Here is a 25,421-nt window from a genome sequence, read left to right on the forward strand (position 1 = left end):
ATGGTTAGTTAAATTATAATTTTATATTGTTTAAATGACATTTTTAATATCAGATTTTCCAAATACTTTATTCATTTTGAAATGTCATAAGATAATTAAAGAAAATGTGATTTTTTTTATATTTTTTACAATACATTGGAATATAGTTATGTAAGTCATGGTCAAATTAGCATAATCGGAAACGGTTTAAGTCCTTTTTAATAGGAGAATTTACCTCGTGACTCCAATGAGATATTTGAACAATTTTTTTCATGAAATCACAATTGCCACCTATTAAGTCTGTTCATGAAATGGTATTTGTACAATTCAAATCTGCACGAAATTTGAGGTTGGAATTCCAAAAAAAAATTGGACGAGAAGTTGTGCGATTGTGAAATGATTGAACCATGCATTTTTGGTTTTATTATCTGGCCTTCCCTATTTTTTATTCTCCTCCTTTGCCTCCATCTGTCACACTCTCCTGCTTTTTCTTTCCTCGGTCACACTCATACTGCTACATTCCTAAGATGTTTTTTCTCACTTTTTCTTTTTTCCCCTCACACTCTGCGGAAACAGAGAAAACAAAGAAACGACCACTGCTCGCCCTATATTACTTGGGTTATTCCTGGGCCTATTTACCTCGCCTTCCATTCATATTATTTTGTCTATAAATATCTACTGCTTCTTCATATTGCTTCTATTTTCGATATTCGTTCTGCTTTTGTTTTGTTTGCAAGTTTATTTTGCTATGTTTTGCTCTATTTTGCAAGTTTATTTTCGATATTCGTTCTACTTTTGCTCTGTTTGCAAGTTTGTTTTCCATTGCATTGCTAGCCTTGCCTATTTATTATTCTCCCCCTTTTCTTTCTTCGGTCACACTCATGTGCCTTCATGGTTTTCAACTCTCTTGCTTTTTCTTTTCCTTGGTCACACTCATACTGCTTCCTTCCTTCCTTGTCCATGTCTAGATGTTTTATTCTCACTTTTCCTTTTTTCGATCACACTCTGCCCAAAGAAAATAAGGAGAAATGACCACTTCTCACTCTATACTAATTGGATTCATTGCTGTACCTATTCACCTTGCCTTCCATACATATTATTTCGTCTGCAAATATCTACTGCTTTTTCATATTGCTTGTGATTTTTCTCTATTTGCGAAATCTATTTTCCATATTGTTTCTGCTTTTTCCCTTTGTTGTGCTTTGTCGTTGAAAAGGCCATGGAGGCCTTTTACAGTGGAGCAGTAGCCAACATCATAAGCAGCGTTGTTATTTCTCCACTAGTCCAACCCATAGATGATGTTATTCACTTGGATAGAAACACACAGTTTCTGCAAGAAAAGATAAGTAGTGTTAAAGTCTTCTTAGATGACACGGTCAACCAATTTCAACATTAGCAAAGAAGTATCCCTCCCCCTCTGAATGATGGGTTGGAAAGGCTCCGACTTTCCCTGCAAGATGCGGAAAGCGTCATACAGGTCTCCCAAAAATGGAAAGGTTGCATAGATTGCCACTTCTGCAAGCCCAGATTGTGTGGAAAAATTAGAGAATGAAAATTAAATATCATTGAGCACCGCAACGATCTTGAAAATTCCATTTCAACCAGAAGTTCTACTCTAGGGATTGTTTCTTTTGAGCCAGTGGAAGCAGGGGCATTACTTCAGCCAGTACCAGAGTCTGGCTTTGTGGGCTCAGGGATAAAAGCAACGGAGATGTGGCTGAATAATTGGCTTGAAGATGTGGAAGATCATCAATTTCGGGTAATAGGCGTCATTGGCATGGGTGGCATTGGCAAGATGGCATTGCTGAGAATGGTCTTTAACAACCACAAGAAAGGTAATGTGTTTGAAAACGTGATTTGGTTAATTGTTTCAGAAAAGTTTAACATTCAGGAGTTGTAGAGTGTTATTGCGAAAGAAATCAGTTTAAACCTGGGGATCGACAGTTCTAATGCTGAGAGCAGTTTTGTTGTTCTTGACATGCGAAAGAGGGAACTTTCTAATTATCTCAAGGAGAAGAAATTTCTGCTCATTTTGGACGATGTGTGGAATCAAATCCACATGGAAGAAGAATTGGGAATCCCCTTGGGCAATTATAAAGGTAGTAGAGTGGTAATCTCTACCCACAGCAAAGAAGTGATTCGAAAAATGGGGGCAAATGATGACTACTCCATACAGATAAACCCCTATCCATGGAAGAAGGATGGCGATTGTTTGACAGAGTTGCCTTCAATGCAGGCCATGCTCCTACAAAAATTGTAGAGGATATTGCTAGAAAAATTGCAAAAGAGTGTAAAGGTTTACCGCTGGTGATAAATGTTGTCGCAACAGCAATGAGGGGTAATACTTCTGCTGATGAGTGGAGTTTTTCTCTAACTCAAATGAAAAATGTAGATCCTGATTTTCTAAAGATGTATAGTGGCATTGATGAAGATCTCTATGGGCGACTCAAATGGAGTTACGATCATTTGAACGATCGTAACTTACATAACTGTTTTCTATATTGTGGTGCCTTTGCCGAAGATGCAAAGATTGAGGTGGAGCAATTGGTGGAGATGTGGATAGGGGAGGGATTGGTTAGTAGTAGAGACGCAGGACGCAGGTATGTAAAGCTTTTAGTAGAACGTTGCTTGTTTGAGCATGTTAGCAATGATACTGTCATGTCGATGCTTACTGGCCAAAAGGAGTGGATAAAAATTCACGACATTCTTCGTAATATGGTGCTCCATATTGGTGAAAAGGAAGAGAAATGTTTATTTAGAACAAGTCAAAATCTGGACCGGTTTCCTACAGAAAAAGTGATGGACGATTGTAAGAGAATAGCAATTCGCTATTATAATGATACTACATTTCTGCCCACAGATTTCAGATGTCCAGCAACACTTGGAACTTTGATCTTAGCCCAAAATGAGGGTTTAAGAGAAGTTCCAAATGGCTTCTTACCCAATCTCCCCTCTATAATGGTTTTGGATCTTAGCTACACCAATAAAACATTGTTGCTAGAGTCGATGTGGCAACTCAAACAGCTTGAGTTTCTAGGGTTGAATCGCACCAACATCAATAATCTGTGCGCTGAGGTATGCAATCTTTCTCGATTGCAATTTTTGCATCTTCGACACTGTTGAGAGCTAAAATCGTTTCCATGTACAATAGGAGAGCTGAAAAATCTCAAGCATTTAGATCTAAATGTTTGTGACAGCTTAGTGGGGATTCCACCTGGTATCTCTCAACCTATGTCATTAAACAAGCTAGGATTTTTCTTGGTAATGGTAAAGGTTGTGCTGGGTGTGGACGAAGGCGAGAGCGATATGTGCAGTTTGAAGGATTTTACAAGTTTTCCAAATTTGATGGACCTTTGTATAAGTGTCAAAGCAGGAAAGACAGTAGACGGAAAAAGGTCGGGAATAAAAGTGGGTTTAATGGGAACTTGGTTGCAAATGAAGCATTTGGTACTGTCATTTGAGAAAGAGCATGTAGTAGAGGTAATGGAGGATCTTCCTCTAGACATGCAAAACATGAAGAACCTGCAGACATTTGGTCTCTTCAGTTATCAAGGGATAAGTTTTCCCAATTGTATTTGTGACTTTGAATGACTGGAGCAACTATTCTTGTTTGATTGTGACCAATTGGAAGAGCTTCCACCATTGGAGAGATTGCCTAATTTAAGGTTATTGAGATTAGAGATGTTATATGAAGTGAGGGACTTGGGGATTAGGGGAAGCGTTGGTGGATTTCTGATGTTGGTGCGCTTGGAGATATGGAACCTGCCGGTGTTAGAGAGTATATCAAGCTTCTCCTCAACATGAAATGTTGTGTGGACGGTGGGTACAATGCCCAAACTTCAATTCCTGCGGATAGAGTATTGCAACGCACTCAAGAGATTGCCGGTAGGAATCGAGAAGCTATCAAATTTAAAAACCATAGAAATTGACGCCTGATGTATGGGAAAGATCCATTCAGGTAGATCGTAACATAAAATTTTGCCTGGAAGAAAAGGTAAAATTATCATAATAATAACATTTATAATAAATGTTATTGAGAAGTAAAGAAAATATGAGAATGTCATATGTAAATGAATAATTAAAGAAAGTATTATTATTCCAGCTCATTTATTATTATTAAGTTTTTCATTTAAATTTTTTAATAAATATTTTAAATATTATATTTAATATTAATTTATGTTTTTACACTTTATTTTGTATTTTAATAAAATAATTTAATTATTTTATACATAAATCATATTACTTCTTATTAATTTTTCTATCTTGATTAATATTTTATAAATTTTTTAATATGTTATCAACTCTATAAAAATGATTTTATTAATTTTTCTATCTTAATTAATATTTTATAACTTTTTTTAATAGGTTATTAACTCCATATAAATGATTTTATTTATTTATGAGCATTTGTTTAATCTAAAATGCTAGAGGAATTAATATGCGGAAATAAAATTTAATGTGTATTTAAATTTATCATATTTAATGTGTATTTATATTTTTCACATTGCATTCAAAATATAAAGAACTTGTTTATATTTAGATGTGTTATTTACATAAGGAATTTGTTTCATATAGAATGTTAGAATACTTAATATTTGGAAAGGAAATTGGATTCAAATTTTTATATGTAAAATCTAAAAAAACATGCTTGTATTTAATAATTTCTTAAATTTAATAAGAGATAAAAAAATTAATTAGATTTGTGATTTTCATCTATTAAAATAATGATAGAAAAAAATTGAATTTTAATAAAGTGCAGTATTATTTTGTTTATTCGAAATCAAGTTTCTGTGATCCATATCATAATGTATAAAGATTTTTTGGGAAGAATTCACATTGAAGATTTTGGTCGACGCGTTTGGAACCAAAATCTTCAATATAACTTCTTCCAAAAAATTCTTTATACAATATTATTTTGCTTATTAATATAAATAAATAAATATTTGAAAATACAATTTTATTTATTTAAATGTTTTTATAATAATAATATATTGATCAATATTATTTTAAAATTATATTTATTTTATATTATAATTTAAAACGTTGATGTTTTTATATCTTTCATTTTATTTAAATAATAGTCGAAGGAATTTAACTCAAGTGGTATGGTTCATGATTTGTGTTCCATGTAGAGTATTGCATTTGTGGCCATTCTCTTTGACATCTACATGTATTTCTATTGTTTTCTTATTTCATTTTTCAAGTTTATAATATGCTCCCCATTACTTCTAAGAATACACCTATGAAGATTCTATATGCTTTATTTCATAGTTTTGATGATTTATAAGTATCGTATTGTTTTTCTTTTCTCAAACCTTTGACGTTGAGAAAACATATGAGTAGTTATATTTTACAAGCAATTGTATAGAAGAAGAACATTTGTGGATGTTGTAACGAATAAAATATATAAATAATATAAATATAATGTAAACGATAATAATCATAAATAATAGTTAGTTAAGCTAGTAATTAGGTTGAAGAGGCATGTCTAATTGAGGAATGACTCTCCATGAAGAGACACTTGCCTGATATATAAGCAAGCCTCTCATTCTCATTGTAAATCATTCATTCTCATTCTTATTCACTTATTTCATATAATATTTATATACTTAATGGATATCTTGATATTCCAAGTTTTCTGGAGTAATTAATTTATAGAAGGAACTTTGTTCACTTCATTTGGTATCAGAGCAGTTCAGTCCTCTAGGTTGCTTAACTGGTGCACAGAGCTCATTCTCTGATCCAGGTCTTTGACCTTCAAATCAATCAACCTTGTTGTTGTGATACTTGAAGCATTTCACTACATATTGGGAGTTTCTCCGTTTTTCTAGCCTTTGGCCATAAAACAAAATCTCTCTCTCTCTCTCTCTCTCTCTCTCTCTCTCTCTCTCTCTCTCTCTATATATATATATATATATATATATAAATAAAATAAAAAAGAAGAAGAGAAAAAAAGTAAAAGAAAAAAATAAAAGGAATACATATTACTTTTTACGTGGAGAATCCCGTGGTTTTAAAAACAACTCATGGTTATATCCCATGGTATTTTAAAAGTTAAAAGGTATGGTATTACTTTTTACTTAAAAAGTATTGTGAACATCGTGACCGTGTCATATGGAAAGACATGAGCTTTATATTTATTAAGTGGGGTGACATTAAAAAGTTATCAAGGGAGTAATTAAGTATATAAAAAAGGGAACAATTTATTATTAAAAAAAAAGAAGTGAAACTATTATTATTTTAAGATAATAAAGTTATTTTGAAAAGGGGTCTTAATATAAATAAATACATACATATATAGAGGGCACCAATATAAATGAGTATTTTTTTAATAAAAGGGTATTCATGTTTTTAACAATCTACAGTAAGGGAGAATATATATAATATATATATATAAAAGGAAGATAAAATAAGTTAACAAAAAAAAATCCATACAAAGTTAAAAGAAGTGAAGAAAAATAAAAAATATGGAATCCCTGAGTAAGGAACAAAAACAATCAATCGCAAGAGATATAGAACAATTAATTAAAATAATTGAGCAGCAGGGTAAGGAGAGAAAGAGAATGGATTCCTTCTTCTATTCTCTACATCCATCATCACTTCCACAGAATGATGTTATCCAGTGTACTGAGAAAGTGCAGCTAAAAGATCAAGAGAATGACAAAATAGCCAAAATTCAACAAAGCAAGGAAGTGTTAGAACGTGAACATAAAAATCTTGTGGATATACATTACAAAGAAATAATGGAAAAGGACAAATAAATTTCTCGTCTCAAGGACCATGTCGAAAAATTATTAGCACAAGTGAAGAAGACTAAAGTCTCAAAGAAAGAACTAAAGCAACATTTATCAGAACAAGAAGAGGAAAATTTACGTTTAAAAAACCTTAATAAAAATTTATTAGAACAAATTATAGATCTAAAAGATGAAAAACTTAAAATTCAACACACTGAAAATAAGGTTGATGAATCAAAAACCAAAGAACTTTTACATATGAGAAACCATAATCAAAGTCTGCTCAATCAAACTAATAAACTTTAGGAGGATAAGAAAGCATTAAAAGATAAGTTGGAACAAGTCACTCAAGAAGAAGTATCGAAATCTCCAGTCACAACAGTTCAAGTTGAAAATAAGGGAATGAATACTGATCCAGTGTATATGAAAACTCAAGAAGACAAGTCAGTTGAAGAAATGACACACGTAGATGTTGTAGTTTAGACAATGGACATCCCAAGTGAATTTTCCATAACCAATTCAACAACATCTTCACCAAAATAAAATCTAAAAACTTTATATCAGCATATGAATAATGAGAATAGACAAATCAACCAAGCTCTATATCAGGACCATTCAAACCGTAGACAAAAAATTAATGTTTCAGAGAATAATGACGTAACATCAATTCTGTCTTATGTTGACAAGTCATTACAAAATTTTAGTGATTAGAATGCTATACATAAGATTAATTTGGGATAGTATGATCCCTTCTCAGTGCGCCATTTTTTTTGTCACTAAGAAGATCATATCAACCTGTATCGATGAGGATGACTATTTTGAGACAGAAAGACTTTCGAAGCCGAAAAAATGATCAAGCCTTTTTCATCGACAAGCTTTGAGGACAAAGTGTTTTGAGGAAGGAGACATTGTAACGAATAAAATATATAAATAATATAAATATAATGTAAAAGATAATAATCATAAATAATAGTTAGTTAAGATAGTAATTAGGTTGAAGAGGCATGTCTAATTGAGACATGAATCTCCATGAAGAGACACTTGCCTGATATATAAGCAAGTCTCCTATTCTCATTGTAAATCATTCATTCTCTTTCTTATTCACTTATTTAATATAATATTTATATCCTTAATGGATATCTTGATATTCCAAGTTTTCTGGAGTAATTAATCTATAGAAGGAACTTTGTTCGCTTCATATGTAAATGGGATAATCTTTATGGCCTCATTCAAAATAAAAATAGAAAACTCTTTGGGTATATTTTCTATGAAGATGTGGAGATAGCCCATCTTTTCATAAAATATGTAAATAAGTTTAATGAATGAAGTGAGACATTCAACTTTATCACTAAAGAAGTCAATTTAAACTAAGTCTTTCAAACGTAAAAGTAATGTATCGTGTGCCTTATTTTTCACTATTTGTATCATGTTATGGCTATATTAGAGCGGCAAGAAACGATTGAAGATAGATTAATTTTACAACCTAAAGGTTAGAAAATAATTATGAAACTATACTAATTTATCAATATGAAATACAATATTAAGTTGGACATATAAACCAAAGCTTCAAATATTTTTTTTGTTCCATTAAAGAACAAGATCTGCATATGTATTTTTGCTCAAAAAAAGGAATTTGAAAATTCTTGGATCAATAGGAGGAACTCTATTTTCTTAGATATACTTGTAATAATAATGTAAATTGTTCACCAAATTCAATGTCATGGCCTACATACAATCTTATATGAAAAATTCTCTCTTTTTTAAATTTATGTATAAACCTTGTATATTATTTAAGTGGCCTTCATAGCTACCAACAAAATAACATCTTGATTATATTTCACTTATCTAAGCATACATCTCACGGATTATTAGATAATCATTTATCACAATGCCATTTATAATTCACGTCCAAAGTTTTCTATTGTATGTCTTCTATATTTTCTTTCCTTTATATATAACAATATTTATTGCCTTAAATTTCTTTTGAATAGAACAAGGCGCTTTTGGCTAAATGACAAGTGGTAATGAAATGAACAACATTTGACATTTTTAAACCATCAAGTACAAAGTGATCTTCTTGAGGAACAAGAGGATGATCCACATTGAAATGATATTTATCTATTCTCCTTGACATTGGCAATTAATTTAATTGTCATTATCCATAGAGGAAGATAGTGTATGAACATGTATATAACCTTTTTGAAAGTTACAAACAACATAATTACGAAGATGGAAGAAATGCTCGCACAAATAAAATCACACTAGTACCTTGGGATTTCATAGGAGTTCTCACAACCTATTCTCACTCTTCTATGTTAAAGACTTCCAATGCAACATGGAGGCCTTTTTGAAGTTCCCATTTCGTAGAATTTGGTCCACATTAACACCTATTATTACACTCCATCATGTCTATTGTGAGTCAAACACTGCAATAATAAAAAATTTGTAGAGAATTTCATGTAATATAAACATAATGCAGAAGGATGATTTCTCATTCTTAAAAAAACAACTTTTAGATGAAGTTCATTTCCTCAAAGAAATCTAAACTTCAAAAAATGTAGTTAGCATATTCTATTTTGAAAAACAAAATTATTAATCCAAAAAATCATATATTGAAAAAATATATGTAAGGTACATTGATACATACATACATATATGTATCAAGGAATATATATCCCAAAAACATGGATGTGTCTATTATTGGAAGTAATGCTTCCATGTGTGGTCATGAGTTATCATTGAGAGTTTCCAAGAGTCAATCTAGAAGTTGTTGTTTGCTATGTATGAGTTTTAGTCATGATCTAGAAGTGTGGAAGTCAAAAATTTATGTCCTATATATGTGTAACTGTTGTGATCAATAAAATATCTAGGTGTGGTTTTGTGTTGTGTGTAATTCCTCTCTCAATTTTTGTAACATGGTATCAGAGTTGGTTTAACCCTGACTTTCTCACGAGAGGGATTGAGATCATGAAATTTTGGCCATGATACTCCTTTGTACATAGATTAGTTTAATAGAGTGTTTGATCTATTGTTTGTGTGAGTCTTTTGTGTGAATATTTGATTTGTGTGTGGATTGTGGATAATTGCATGAAAAGGAGAATTGCAAAGATCTAATGTTGCTGTTGTGTGAATTTCCATTGTGGAAAAATATTTTCAAAAGAAGAGGAGATCTACTTTTGAAGAAGTTGGATCGACATAGATTTGGTTTGATCTAGTGTGGATCTACAATTGAGAGCAATGTCTACATGTTTTGAATGTTGGTTCTCGAGATTATCAGATGGTGCAAGATGTATAGTTGCGACATGCACGTGTAATGTTGTCATTTCTCATTCTAGATTTGAACTAATAAAATATTGTGATATTGTTTATGTAGAGATCGATATCCGAACACTACAAATCTAATGGAAACAATAATATTGAAATGTATTTGTGTGAGTTGAAGTCATTTTCTATTCGGGTTATAAAAAGCGTTGGTGGTTCTTAAAATGGAAACTCCAGTTTCCAAAACATTAGTTCTTGTGTGTTTTTATTGGTCATAAAAGGGTTGGTGGCACTTAAACTAGAAGCCCCTTTGTCTAAAACATCAATTCTTATGTGTTAGTAAGGTCAAGTTGTTTGATCAACTTTTGAACACATTCAATGTCTCAACCTCCATCCTATAAAGTAATGGATAACCGAACATGAAATTTCTGAAAGATGGTGGTTTTTCTATAGGATGGTTCATTACTTGACAACTCTTATTGCAGAAGCCTCGATGAGCTGAGGTGTCAATATTGTTGATATTGCAAAGTTCATCAATGATGGTTAGAGGCGGTTACGTTTTGGAGGTCAAATAACAATTTAAAGATTTGGTACTAAAAGAGTGGTGTTTGAGAGATTCCAGAGTGGAAGTGCTTATGAAGACCAGTCAAGCATAGATTATCCTTCTTGCTGTAATTTGTTTCAATGTTTTCCATCTAAGCATTAAGGGAGGGTGTTATAGCTCCAAATCTCACCCTTGATATTTGTGATGTTGCATTTATGGCCTAGGGGAACCCCTCCTTCCAGACATGGTCCAAATACTTAAAAAACAATGTTTACTCCCTATATGTGACATTTCCTTGAGCTAAATGCATGTGTACACGTGCCAGTGTATATCGAACCCGCGTATATGTCTTAAAACACTTCAAAAAATTAAATCTCCTTAATTTCGGGTGGAGATCACGGGTTTTACCTATTAGTGCCCGTGGCCCAACTGTTCCCAACGAATTCCCAACCAAAAAACTACTTTGGGAGAAGTATAAAAAGGCTTCAATGGGAAGGCCTAAAGGAGAAGAGAATAAAGAGAAAATTACTTTGCTGAGATTATCCCTGATCAGGTCTAAATATCCTTGTGCTTCCAGCACTTCCCCCACTACAGGAAACCCTTGTTTCCTTGAGTTATGATGTCATTTCACTAGTTGAGATATCTTTGTGTGAGTCATGGAAGGAGCCTTTTGAAGACTTGGGATTGGATGGATCCAGAGGACAGTTCCGCTTGGAGCCAACAAGAGGAAGATTCAGGTGATATCATTCCTTGCTTTGTTTTAGTTATCTGCAATAAAGAAACATTTGTCTTGTTCCCAAAATCAATATTCTTTATGCATATGATGTTATTGTTATGGTTTACATATGAATAATTGTTTCAATTGTATAACTAACCATCTTTCAATATGTTCTAAAGTTGATTTCTATATAATACTTGGTCCATATATTGTTATGCTTCTTTGAATTGCCTGTTTTGCAGGTTCAAGGACTGAGAGGAACTACAAGAGGGTTTGAACCATGGCTGGATCTACTCAAACGAAGGACCCCCAAGTGCACCTCTCTTTGTGTAGTTTGCTTATTTAAGTATCATGGTTGTGTGGAATGCTTGTTTTTTTACTCTAGATAACCCCCGCTCTGCTAGGGTGTTGACCCAAAGCCTTAGGGGACTTCGTCCCTCAATAAAATTGGCAGCTCTGCTAGGGACAACAATATTGTTGTTCCTAGTTTGGGTTAATTTAAGCCAATCAGGGCTCAGCCATTGGTGTTCTTGCTATAACTGATTTTTCTGTTCCCGTAGGAACTCCGACTCTACGTCTGAGTAGTTTCTTTAGACCTCTTTTTTTCTTTTTCTTGTGAACTGTTATATACACAGTTTTGTCAGGTTACAGTAGAGTATGTACGCAAGTTTCCCCATATGAACCCACGTATACGCAGGTTTCTTTGGGCTGAATTGCATATACACACATCTGTGTATTGACACAGTCGTGTATACCCTAATTTTCCAAGATTTTGTCAAGTATTTCTGTTTCAGAAGATGTGTTTGCTGGTATGAGTATTTCCTGAGCAGTCAATTTTTGTTGTCAGCCTTCGGTTTTGCAGCAAGTTTCTGGTTTCGAATTCTCTATTATTGTGGAAAGTTTTGGTCTTGTTTTTGTTTTGTCGCAACTGTCATCATTTGTGTTCGAGCACACAAGATTTGTTTATGAGAATATTGGCTATTCTGGTCTTCCAGAGTGGAAAGATTGTTTTCAATCTTTGTGACAAACTTTATCTTTGTGATCTTCTTGCTTTGTGTCAAAATTGCATCTCGTGGCCATTTGCTTTTCTCGCTTTTTGAAAGTTGTTGAGTGACGATTTTGAAAGTTGTCTTTCTTGGTCTTTTGATCATTGTCACCAAACTCTTTTTGCTGCTTTTTGGTCATTAAGAGCATCTTTAAACACCTATTTTGTTGAGTTTTCTCCCATTTTGAGTTGATAACTTGCAAAGTGTTTTTGTTGCCTATTTGTCGGTCTCAAATTTTTCAACAGTATTTGGAGCGCTTTTGAAAAGTTGTTTTTTGCTTTTTCTTTTAAAGAAAACTTCTTAAAACTTGGTTTTGGCTTTATTTTGCTTTGTTTTGATTTGGTTTCTTTTTGCGAGTGAAAGTGAATTTTGTTTGTCCTGAGATTTGCTTTTAGTGTTTCGATGAAAATGAGTATTAGGAACTTATATTCTATCTAAGCATCTTAAGTAGCTAATTAGAAGCGATAAACAATTTACTTTCATTCTTTGCTTTAGAGTAGTCTTAAGTTTTTTCATTAGCGTATACTCATTGCATTAGGATAGTTTGTGGATCTTTTATGGCATCCATAGTTTTTCTGAGTGTGAAGCTTGTTGAAAGAAAAGAAAAAGAGAAATTTATTGCTTTCCTAGAAGTTCCTTAGAACCTAGTAGAAATTTCTTTCATCGAAGAAGAAAACAAGTGTGTTTGCATATACTTTAGTTTTTATTAATTTCTTTTGCTTTGGAGAACACCACAAGTTTCACTTCCATTTATCCCTTGACTTAAGAACAACCCATTTAAAAACAAGCACTAACTAAAATATACTAGAACTTTTTTATATTATCAATTTAGACACACCAACAAGTTTTAGAATATTTAGGGCCTTGGATTAGGCGAGTTGAGAGAAAACTCTCCAAGGCCACTATTGAGCTAATTTATGTTCCTAAACTAACACAATTATTTACTTATAAATCCGGGTTGTTTATTCTTGGAGGCAAATTCACTATTTGTGAAGATCAAATACAATCAAACTTTGAAAGATAAATGATTAAAAATTAAAAGAAAATATGTCTTAAAACTCTTGATTCAATCAGCTTAAAAGAGGAAACATTGAAAGAGTTCTTGAACTCAAGAAGTCTACTTCCAACTCAATTATTACTTCATGAATTAGAGATGATAACGAGAAACTCAAGATGCATAAATCATACATGAAAAAGGCTCTTAACTTAAGAGACACTTAAAGCTTTCCATAATAACTCATTCATCTCAAGATATAAATCTAAATGAAAACAAACTATTTGCATGTAAATAAAAGAGACTACTTCTAATTCACCATTTCATAGAGAGAATGCCCAACTTGAAAATTTGTTTCCCAACTCAATTAGATGATGAATAAACCATTAACAACTGAAATCAATCACTATTCATAATCATGATGCAATCTGAAATAAGACTTTGAAAAACTAAAGCTACCATCAACCAGATTTGTAATGAAATAAATCTAGTCTAACTTGAAAGTGTACTTAGCTTGGAGTGGGGGCCCTCCACCCTTGCCTTGCACACTTATGAAGATGATATCAGAAGCTTTATATCAGCAAAACATCCATGTATTGATCAGAAAAATGAAAGTAACACAAGTCTCCAACTTAAGTCTTCACACCAGAAATATTACAGCATAAAAGTATCATATGTAAAGTGTTTTGAGCCATCAAAGTGTGGCTCTTAAATAAGAGGTTCATGAAACCAACTGATCTAAAATCACTCTAACAAACATATCTACTCTAATCCACCTATCCAAGTCGAATCCACCTTCCTCATCCCAAGAAATATGACTAATATCTTGGAATCCCAAAACAGCCCTATTTAGATGGGATTTCTGGATGACTAGTCATGATTTACTAGCTCCAAAAAGGCATAATAAAGCTCGATCTGGTTGAACCAAGAATAGGTGGCTTGGTCCGAGTTCCCAAGCTTTCCATTCATGCATCCCATTCGTGCTAAGGTGGCCTGCATCCATATCAACCATAAAGTGATTACGGGAATTTCTGAAATTGCCAAAATTGCAGTTAAAATCAAACTTTTATAAAAACTCTAGAAATTGACAAATTAAAGTTAAATACCTGATTATACTTCAAATATTCATTAAAATGAGATGGATGAAGTGAAAATGAAGGATAAATGGATAGTTAGATAAGTTTCTCAAAGCAAAAAGAGATCAAAACTGAAGCCCAACATCTCTCCCATGCTTATGATCAAGCATGTCCCCATGCTTTCTTGCTCCTCTTGGACCTTCTGCCCTCTGAAGTAGATGATGTACCTGTAGCTGGTTCCCTGTTCACACAATCAAATTCTGATTCTTGCCCTGCCTTTAACATTGCTGCCTTCACCTTTTGTTTTTCATATTTAGCTTTCCACATGTTTTTATCTTTTAACCACTGAAATGCCTGTTTGGAAAGCAATTCATTTCTCCTTTTTAGCCTGCTTATTTCTTCTTGCAACTTTTCATTTGTTTTCATTAGTTTTGCATTGTCCTTTTTCTGTGCCTTGTTCTCTGATTTCAATTCCTTTTCCACAATTTTGCTTATTTCTATCTGATCTGTTAAGTCTTGGATTTTGGCCAAATGAATTTCTTTTTCAAAATTCTAAGTGGTTTTCATTAAGGATTCTCCTGCATCATTATATATGGAATCTCTTTCAAGGGGCTCTTGTGCTATATCCTAATCTTCTGGTTTTCTAGGAGAATAAGCTTCTACTTCCTTCTCAAGATCAATAGAAGTTCTATTCCTATGAACAGATATAAAAGATGTTTCAGTCTCATGCATGGCCATATTCCTAGCTCTGGTCCTTGGATATAGGGGAGAATTCATCATGCTTCTACTTTCCTGTTCTACCTTTTCCTGTATATCAATAAGATCTTCTGTAAAATGATTTTTATGCATGAATTCTTTCCATTCTAGGCCCTTTGATTTTACCTGGTATTCCACTAAGATTTTAATTAGCCCCTGATGATAGATTTGTGCTGACTTTGGCCTATTTTCTTGTTTCACTGATTCAATCATTTTTACAAGACTTTTGTGCAGGAAATATGGTAAATTGATTCTTTCATCCCCTTTAATATGCTGTAGTAATCTAACATGATATAAATGAGCAATGTTGTAACCACGATCACATGTTAAAAACTTCTGAACAACCAAGACTAGTTCCTTCCATGGTTCATTGAACCATTCCCTGGGTATCCCCTTAGTCCTATCAAATGTTCCTTTTCGGTTCTTTTCAAGGAAGAAAGTCCAGCCTTTCTCCTTGAAATGTACACCTTTGTGATAATTTTCCCCTATCATCGGTAACTCTAAGGCTTTGGACAAATACTCTTGAGTTACTGGGATATTGACTTCTCCTACTTGAGTTTGGTCATGACTGAAATTATGGATGAAGTCTTTAGTTATCTGATCTGAATAGCCATTAAATTTCTATAGGAATCCTATCATTCCTGACTGATACAATTTCTCTACAGTTTCTTTGCTCCAATTCTCAATTTGAAATTTTGGTTTTACCCGGTTTGTCATGTTTTCTGTGAACCAATCAATATAATCCTCTGTTGTTACTAACTTCATTTGAACAAAAATTATGGCTATTGTTTTTAAATGAAAGTGTAAAAGAAACGAGGCTTACCTTCCCCCTCTGACTCAACTGTTAATCCGCTTGACTCTGTCCTTTGTAACCTCTGTTGTCTTTCCTCTGCACAAACTCTGTTTAAATTCCCTATGTAAGGAAAACAATCAGCTGAATATGCTTTATTAGCACATTATTCTCTGTTTGTGCACAAATGGACAAATGACTGTATAATATACAAATTATTCTCGGCCTCTCAAGAAAATTTTACTATATTACAGCAAAGTGTTCTGGCCTTTCTCTAATTTCTCAAAAATAATGACTGTATATAAGCAAAATGCTCTCGGCCTCACTGAATTCTCAAAAATGATGACTATATAAACGAGGAAATTGCTCTCGGCCTCACTAGATTCTCATCGTTTTTACAAATGTAAATACAGAGCTATAGCCTAGAGGTCTAATCACATTCGCTCGCCTCATATTCCTCACTGCTCATGTCAAACAAATGTCAAACAAATAAAAATGCAGAGCTTCCTGATAAAACAATGCATCATTCGTTTTCTATTAAGATCTACACTTAATATCGAATGTATGAAAGTAACCCTACGCATTTTCATGGCACAAACATATATATTAACATGTTAATATACAGGCACAGTGAAGTATGAACAACGTTCCTCTATTTTCTTTGACAAGTCTTCTCGGCATTAACAAATGTGCATCGATTTACAGCCTATACATATATATAACAACTCTCGGCAATTTGATTCAACATATTCAAAACACATATGACCATACTCTATGTTTTAATGCATTCTCTGTTCTGTGCAACCATATATCCGTGTGTGTATATCTGAGAAAACATATATGACAAACGGTCCATGATCTCGGCGCTCCTCTGATGACAACCAATACAATTTACACACAGCCAAAATGTTTTCAATATGCCAATGACCGAGACTTAGCGCGCAGGCAAACAAAAGGTTAAATGCAACGACTAGAGATTAGGTGCAACTGAAGGTTTTGACAGGCAATGTATATCACAATCCTTAGTGCGCTCGGCATTTAAACAAACTCCGCGTTTTATGCATTAGATTCCTCATTCTAACTCGACTCTGCTACCTTGTTATGCATGCATATTTAACTTTAAATGCCGGCGATTTACCATTATTTTCACACCATAATCTACGCATAAATATCTGGTCAATCCATTCATACGTGCTGTAGACTTGGAGTTATCCCGGATTTAGTGCTTACCTGATTGTTTATGGCCGCGTGGGATGCAAACAATACTTTCAATTCCTCCTTCTCCGGTCCGTCGAACTGGTGTCAAAGTAATGAAGACTCGTGAGTTAATGGCGAACTCATCCCTATCTACAGTTCTGAGCAGAATAAACTCAATCTCTCACCTTATCTGCTTACAACACTCGGCTCCTTGCTCATACGACTCATATTTCTCTTTAAAAACTCTCTCAACACACTCCTTTCCCTCTTTGCTACGTCTCGGCTTCAAACGCAACTCTCTGAGCTCTGGCACTGAAGAATGGTGGTTTGAATCAACGCCGGGCGGGTTTCTTATGACCGTTTCTCACTGTACCCGGCGCTTCATTACTTGGTAGATGCAGTTACATGGCTGTCCTTGTTGACTCAGTCGCCCGACTGAGTCATAAGGATGGCCGTCCTTCCGCCGCTCCATCATCCAATTCTTAAATGCTGCCATACCACCGTGTCCCTCTCGTACCTGTGTGCTGGCCTTCGTGGCACTCATGGCTTATCATTTTCTTTAGCGTTGCATTGTTTGTTGATGTCGGCCGTCGTCGTGCGTCCTCATTGCACCGACCTCTGCATATGGCATGTCATTACGTGGCTACTGCACTACTGTATGGTTATTATCATATGGTTGGTGTCATAATATGCCAAATATGTGTTATGATATACGTCCAGGCTTATGCTTGAAACTTTACATACGTTGCAATTGAAACGTTATACCATACCATAATTCTCTCACCATCGTATTGCATGCTTACGGCCTCCACCATTGCTTGTTTTATTGCCATAACCCACGGCCTTGTATTACTATGTTATATGCCTTTGTTTGTTGGATATGCGATTTAGGTTATATAGATATGTCTCCATATTGTATGCGCAATACTTTTATACCCATTTCCTTTGATATATGCGCATTCTATATTCCTTTTGTAACATTATTAGGTTATGCTCATTTGAAATAGCTTTAGGGCCTTATAACCTATAATGTATATGTTCAATATTTTCATACTTTAGCGCATATCTTTTATAACATAGCTTTATAATTTTAAAATGACCATTGAGGTCATATTTAAAATTATAATCATTCTAATGCTCTGAGTTCATGTGCAGGTGAAAAGAGTGGTCCCGGTTTGATTCTTTTGCTTTTAAGGAAAATACCTAGGGAAAATTATATGAGATGAAATGAAATGGAATATGAATAGGGAATGTAGGGTATATATACTGGGAATGAATATCAATGAATATTTTCAGATACTAACTTCAATTAGATCAAAACTAGAAGTTTCTAAAAAAAAAAATTGAATTTCAAGCACAAAATGGCTATGAATATACTCCCTTGTTGTTGTTTGTACATGCGGAATGTTGAATACTGTTTGTACAGGTGGAATGTTGAATGTTGTTTGTACAGGTGGAATAGATGAAAAGTAGACTTTTATTACTGCTCCTTGTTTACTATGCTCTATTTCTTGAATTGTTCAGGTCCCTTTGAATAATGTTTCTCTTTTCAGGTCCCTCTGCAATGCTTCTGATAGATTATGTCGGCTCTGATCTGGTTCTGCTGCAACTAAGTTTGCTTCAGGTCCCACTGAATAATGTTTTCATCTCAGGTCCCTTCTGGTTCTGCTGCAACAAATTTGCTTCAGGTCCAAAGTGAACAACACAATCCCTTAGCTGTGGCAGCTAAGAGGTTGCTACAAGACTCTCCCTTGTTGAATGTTTGACTTGTCCTCAAGTCAATTGTGCAAAGGTCCTGCATTGAAATTGTGAGAGTAGTAAAACAAGAATACTGAATTCATAGAGTCCAAGTTTCCCTGGTTTTCCCCTATGAATTCATGTTTGCTTAGTGCCAGTTGCCTGGTTTTCACCAGCAAACAATTTATTTATTTTTTGTTTTGTTTTTTTTTCATATATCTTTTTCTTTTTATATATATATATATATATATATCTATATTTTTTAGATATTTTTTTTATTCTTTTTTTATTCTTTTTCTGAACTGGAAGATGGCAGAGCCATAATTTCCAGTCCTGATTCTTCTACCAGTTGTTTCATGAATGTCTCTTTACTAATAGGCTGATGATAAACTTTCAGCCTATGACCATTTACAACAAATGAGGTGGGGTCCTGGTCAATGGTCTTTATCCTCACTGCTCCGTTATCAAAGATCTCCTCGATTTCATATGGCCCTAGCCAATGTGTTGTAAATTTCGCCTTAAAATCCTTGAATTTGGAGTCAAATAATAAGGCCCAGTCTCCCTTATGAAATGTCTTTGTCTTTATGTATCTATCATGCCATTTGATTCTCTGTTGCTGTACTAATGCTGTCTGTTCAATTGCTTGTTGACGATGTTCATCCAATTGGTTGAGTTCCATGATCCTTTGTTGCTGTGCTTCAGTCAGGTCCATGCCCAATTCTACTGCTAGTCTATAGGTTTGTATCTGAAATTCAATAGGCAACAAGGCCTCTTTCCCATAGACTAACTGGTATGGACTAAAACCAGTTGTGTTTTTCCATGTGATTCTGCAGGCCCATAATGCGTCCTTCAACTTTTCAGACCAATCTTTTCTATTCTGCTGCATTGTCTTAGTCATGATGTTTTCTAAGACTTTGTTTGTGGATTCTACCTGACCATTTGCCTGAGGATGATATGGAGTAGACTTCCTATGCTTTATCTTATATTTCTCTGTCAAATCCCGCACTAACTTTGAGGTAAACTGTGTTCCTTGATCTGTCACTATTTGTCTTGGAACTCCATATCTCACAAAAATTTCTTCAAAGAGGAAGGTAACCACTGTGTCTTCTGTCGCTCTGCTCACTGCTTTAGCTTCCACCCATTTTGTTACATAGTCCGTGCACACTAGGATGTATCTTTTTCCATTTGATGGTGGATTAATGGGTCCAACAAAATCAAGTGCCCACTGTTCAAATGGCTCAATGAGGACTTGTGGCTTGAGCGGCATTTCATCTGACATGATGGGTCTCCCTATTCTTTGGCAACTGTCACATTGTTTGACATATGCCTTAGAATCTTTGAAGATAGATGGCCAGTAATAGCCCAATTGCAGCACTTTATATGCTGTTCGCTTGTCTGCAAAATGACCACCACATGGTTCGTCATGACATGCCCTGAGAATATCTAGGATTTCATCTTCACGCACACACTTTCTAATCATTAGATCTGAACCTGTATAAAACAAATCACCATTCACCCAACTATATCTAGAACTTTCTCTAACAATTTTCTTTCTTTGCTTGCTAGTGAATTGAGTTGGAAATTTTCCAGATGACAAGTAATTGGCAATATCTGCAAACCAAGGTGTTTTAACTGCTATGGCAAACATATGTTCATCAGGGAAGTTGTCTATAACTGGATTTGGGTCTTCAGGTGATTGGATGCGGGACAGAAAGTCAGCCACCTGGTTTTCTTTACCTGGCCGGTCTTGGATTGTAATGTTAAATTCTTGCAATAACAAGAGCCATCTAGTAATTCGTCCATTAGTGATGGGTTTTCTCATCAAGTATTTTATTGCTGAGTGATCTGTGTGAATAAAAACTTGATATCCTGTAATGTAATGCCTGAATTTGTTTACTTCATGTATAACGGCTAACATTTCCTTTTCAGTGACTGTATAGTTTGTTTCTGCAGGTGTCAAATTCTTACTGATAAAGTATATTGCATAGTTGAACAAATTTTCTTTCTGCCCCAGAGAGGCACCTATTGCAGTGTCTGATGCGTCAGTGGAAATATGAAAAGGCAAAGACCAATTTGGCCCTCGAAGTATGGGTGCCACTGACAGTTTATCTTTTAAAATTTGAAAAGCATTTTGACAGCTATTCGTCCATTGGAATTCAACATCTTTTGCTAAAAGTTTAAACAGGGGTTGAGCTAATTTGCTGAAGTTTTCTATGAATCTTCTGTAATAGCCCGCATAGCCCAAGAAACTTCTAACCTCCTTTTGAGTTGTAGGTGGCATTAAGTTAACTAGGACTTGAATTTTTGCTGGATCCACCTTAATTCCGGAGCCGGAAATATGGTGTCCCAGAACTATACCCTCTGTTAACATCATATAGCATTTTTCGTTACTTAATGACAGATTTGTTTCAATACATCGCTTCAAGACTTTCTCAAGATTGTTCAAACAATCTTCATATGTGTTTCCATACACTGTGAAGTCATCCATATAAACTTCCACACATTCATGGACTAGATCAGCAAATATCGCAAGCACTGCTCTTCGAAAAGTTGCAGGTGCATTGCATAAACCAAAAGGCAAAACATTATATGCATAGGTTCCCCAAGGGCAAGTAAATGTAGTTTTGTCTTGGTCTTGTTTTGCTATTCTAATCTGATTGTACCCACTAAACCCATCCAAGAAAGAGAAGTATTTCTTTCCATCCAAAGAATCTAGCACCTGGTCAATGAATGGTAGAGGAAAATGGTCTTTCAATGTAGCCTTGTTTAATTCTCGGTAATCTATACATACCCTATATTTTCCGTTTTTCTTTGGTACAACAACCAGTGGTGAAACCCATTGACTATCTGAAATAGGATAGATGAATCCAACATTTAGCAGTTTTTGCAGTTCTTCTTTCACTATTTCTTTCATCATTGGATTCATTCTTCGTTGTGGTTGTCTAACAGGTTTAAGTTTATCATCTGTATAGATGTGGTGGATACATGTGTTAGGATGGATTCCTTGCATGTCAGTGTAATCCCAGGCAAATGCTTTTGAGTATTTCTGTAGTAATGCAATTACCTCTTGTTCTTGTTTTGATTGCCGCTGGTTTCCAATATTTAAATATTTTCCAGGTTGTACCTCAATTGTTTTGATTATTGGGTTGCTAATTGTGTTTACAGGAAAGATGTCTCCCAAAGAGTGCTGCAATGTTCTAATAGTACATGTTTCCTGAAAACATTGATTCAAAAGTTCATTTGCAGCTTCATATTGAACTTTCCTTAGCTGCTCTGAAATATTTGGTTCTGAGATAAAGAGATCCATCAGATCTTCATCCTCCTCTTCTTCTCTAAAATCAAAGAATTGATTGATACTTAAAACTGCTTTTGCTTGTTTCTTTTCCTGGGTTTCAAGTATTGATTCTAAAGAAGTGGTTTGTGCAGGTGAATAAAGAGTGACATGCTTCCTCTCATCTCCATGTGAAATTATCATACTTCCAGATCTGCATCCTATGAAGGCATCTGCAGTGGCTAACCATGGTCTGCCTAATATCAGAGGATGTCCTCCCAAGTTTGTCTTTGGTTGCAAGATCAAGAAGTCAACAGGATACTCCCATGAATCCAAGGAAACTATGATATCTTCTAACATTCCTTCAGGAACAACCTTAGATCTATCTGCTAATTCCAATACCGTTGAGGTTGATCTAATGTTGTTTAATTGCAAAGTTTTCATTGTTTCCATTGTCATTACGTTGATAGCTGCTCCCAAGTCTATTAATGTATTAGGTACAGAGAAATTATTTATTGATATGGTAACCATTGGGATACCAGGATCAATATATTTTTCTATTACAGTTTGAGTAGACTTGAGACTTGCTAATTTACCAATGACTTGGATTGTTGCAGGATCCTTTTTTTTTCTTTCTTTCTTTCTTTCCATCTGAAGGTTGAATTCTTTTTAATCATCTTTTACAGTGGTAGTACAATCTGTGAAAAATCTGGAACAAATCGCTTAACGAAATTAATTTGTCCTAAAAACGACTGCATCGATTTTTTATTGTGTGGAAAAGGAATTTCAGAAATTTCTTTAATTCGCTCAGGATCTACATAAATGCCATCCTTAGATACAATAAACCCTAAGAGCTTGCCTTGGTTGAGAGCGAAGAAAGACTTTTTCGGGTTAAGAGAGATACCATATGTTTTGCATCGTTGAAAAATCTGATTTAAATCATGCAAGTGATTATATCTCTTTTTAGAGTATACAGTAATGTCATCGAGGTAGACAACTACTGTTCGGTTAATTAACCCTCTAAAGGCTGTATCCATAGCTCTTTGAAATGTCGCTCCTGCATTTATGAGTCCGAAAGGCATCTTTTGGTATGCGTAAGTTCCCCATTTTGTTCTGAATGTAGTTTTTAATTGGTCATCAGGGTGGACCAACACTTGATTGTATCCTGAGAAACCGTCAAGAAAGGACATCAATTCAGATCCTGCTACCGATTGAAGGATTTGCTCCATGGTAGGCAGAGGGAAGTTATCTTTTAAGCTTGCCTTATTTAAATTTCTGAAATCAATACAGATTCTGATATCGCCGTTTTTCTTCCTGACGGGTACCATATTGGAGACCCAGTTTGAATGTCGGACAGGGAAAATAATCTTAGCTTTTAAAAGCTTATTAAGTTCCGACTTTATCTGGCTCTCCAAATTTGGATGGATTTTTCTTAACTTCTGCTGGATTGGTTTTTGATCGGGAAGCATAGGAATAGTGTGTTGTATGATAGATGTATCATATGTCTTAAGGTCATCATACTTCCAAGCAAAAACTTGTTTGTTTTTTCTTAAAAGTTTGATAAATGCTTCCTTTTCTATTGTAGAAAGTCCTAATCCTAAATTTATATTTTGAGGAGTTTGAGCCGTTCCTAAATTAATCAATTCAAACCTAAGAGTAGAGCTCTGGAGTTTAGCATTAATTACAGGTTTAAACCTATCTTTGATGTCATAAAGGTCTTCAAGCTTTACCACAGGTTTAGGAATAACGTTATCTTGAGATGTTTGCTTCATTTGAGAATCATGCTCATCCTCTTCAATGACTTGATTGTCATAAGACTTTTCAGAGGTCAAAAATTGCAAAATATCTTCGTCATGGTTGAAAAACCTCCAGTTAGTGATGTTATCAGGAACTGAAGGTCTAAAAATTAACTCTACAGAAAATCTATCAAGACTATAGTCTTCGGAAGGAAGGAGTTTGGAAGCTACGTTGGCCAGCAAATCAGCTGCTGAATTTTGCGATCTTGGGATTGAAAAAATATTGAATGCTGAGAAATGCGAAGTGAGATCTTGCACTAGCGTTTGATAATGTTTAAGGTGACTTGAGAGGCAATGAATTGTATTTCTTACCTGTTTAACAATGATCTCACTATCGCCGAATACTTTTAAATATTGGACTTTAAGGTCAATTGCCTTATATAATCCCTGCAGTAGTGCTTCGTATTCGGCTGTATTGTTGGTGCATTCAAATTCTAATCTACAAGAAAGCATCATCTTTTCGCCTTTTGGACTAACCAAAATGCAACCTGCTCCTGAGCCCTCGCTGGACTTAGAGCCATCAAAATACAAAGACCAAAATAAAGGAGAATCAGAAATATATACATCCTTTTGATCTACATTAAAGCATTTGGATAAATTTGATTGTGAAAAATTTTCTACTTGAGATGTACAATGATTAACTTGAAAAGGGGAAGATTGGGCAACAAAATTGCCAAAGAATGACTGTGAAGAATAATTTCCCAAAATGTTATTGTTGAAAGCCACCGGCTGGTTTTCTTGTTCGAAATCGGTTACTGTATGAGTCATATGCTTTTCACGGTCGATCCTTATTTGATTTGGCTTACCCTTGTAGGGGAGCCACATATGTGACCAATCCGTGGAAATGTATCCATGCAGTTTCTCAGACCAATCTCTGCTCAAAATTAAACCGTAGAATTCAGGTATGTCGGCGATCAAAATTTCTATTCTCTGTACTATTCTGGGATCAGCAGACAACCTGATAGTCACGGAATTAATCTCTCCTATGACCTGTACTTTGGTTCTGTCTAACTGTACAATGTCGATGGCTGACTTCTGGGGTTCTATGTTCAGCTTAGAACAAACTGAAGCTGGCATAATATTGGATGAAGCCCCTGAATCAATTAAACAGTTATGCAGATTTCGATTATAGATTTCATAGGTGAGCAAGAAAGGTGGGGTATGAGAATTGGATCTATCTCCAATCAGAACCGAATCGGTAGCCTCGACCATATCTGGAGGGGGTTGTCCTGAATCATTAGCAGCTTTTGAACTGGGAAGAGGGGAAGAGGGAATAGCGTTAAATTCCCTTAGGAGCAATTTTTGCTGATGTTTTAATTTACCTAGTTCAAACATGGTTATGTTTGCCTTGGTCTTTTTCATATCATCGACAATATTATACTCCATATGGTCAGATACCACTAGTGTTTTGGATGTTGAAGGAGAATTCGAAATTGGAGGCTGGTTTTGAGGGGCTGTTACCGGAGATTTCTTCGGAAGAACTTTTTCTTTTGGTGTGGCAGCACCTCCACTCCTCTTTTTT

At 34.7% G+C, this 25,421-nt stretch overlaps 1 protein-coding gene across 1 annotated transcript; it reads left to right on the forward strand.

The window, feature by feature from the left end:
• Positions 1-1,690: 1,690 nt before the first annotated feature.
• Positions 1,691-3,440, forward strand: LOC149148046 (disease resistance protein RPS5-like). The gene is made up of 4 exons (XM_089442057.1): positions 1,691-1,792; positions 1,880-2,078; positions 2,216-3,054; positions 3,177-3,440. Exons 1-4 carry the CDS (start codon positions 1,691-1,693, stop codon positions 3,438-3,440), a joined length of 1,404 nt encoding a protein of 467 aa, XP_089298183.1.
• The last annotated feature ends 21,981 nt before the right edge of the window (positions 3,441-25,421 follow it).

Source organism: Pinus tabuliformis, chromosome 9, assembly GCF_031772625.1.
Source record: "Pinus tabuliformis cultivar Carrire ecotype Pingquan chromosome 9, CPIR1, whole genome shotgun sequence".
NCBI classification, from domain to species: Eukaryota; Viridiplantae; Streptophyta; class Pinopsida; order Pinales; family Pinaceae; genus Pinus; species Pinus tabuliformis.

Coding starts and splice junctions, on each gene's coding strand:
- LOC149148046 (XM_089442057.1), top strand. CDS start 1,691: ATGTGGCTGAATAATTGGCTTGAAGATGTGGAAGATCATCAATTTCGG. Junction 1,793..1,879: donor AGATGGCATTGCTGAGAATG/GTCTTTAACAAC, acceptor CAGGAGTTGTAG/AGTGTTATTGCGAAAGAAAT. Junction 3,055..3,176: donor TCAATAATCTGTGCGCTGAG/GTATGCAATCTT, acceptor TGTTTGTGACAG/CTTAGTGGGGATTCCACCTG.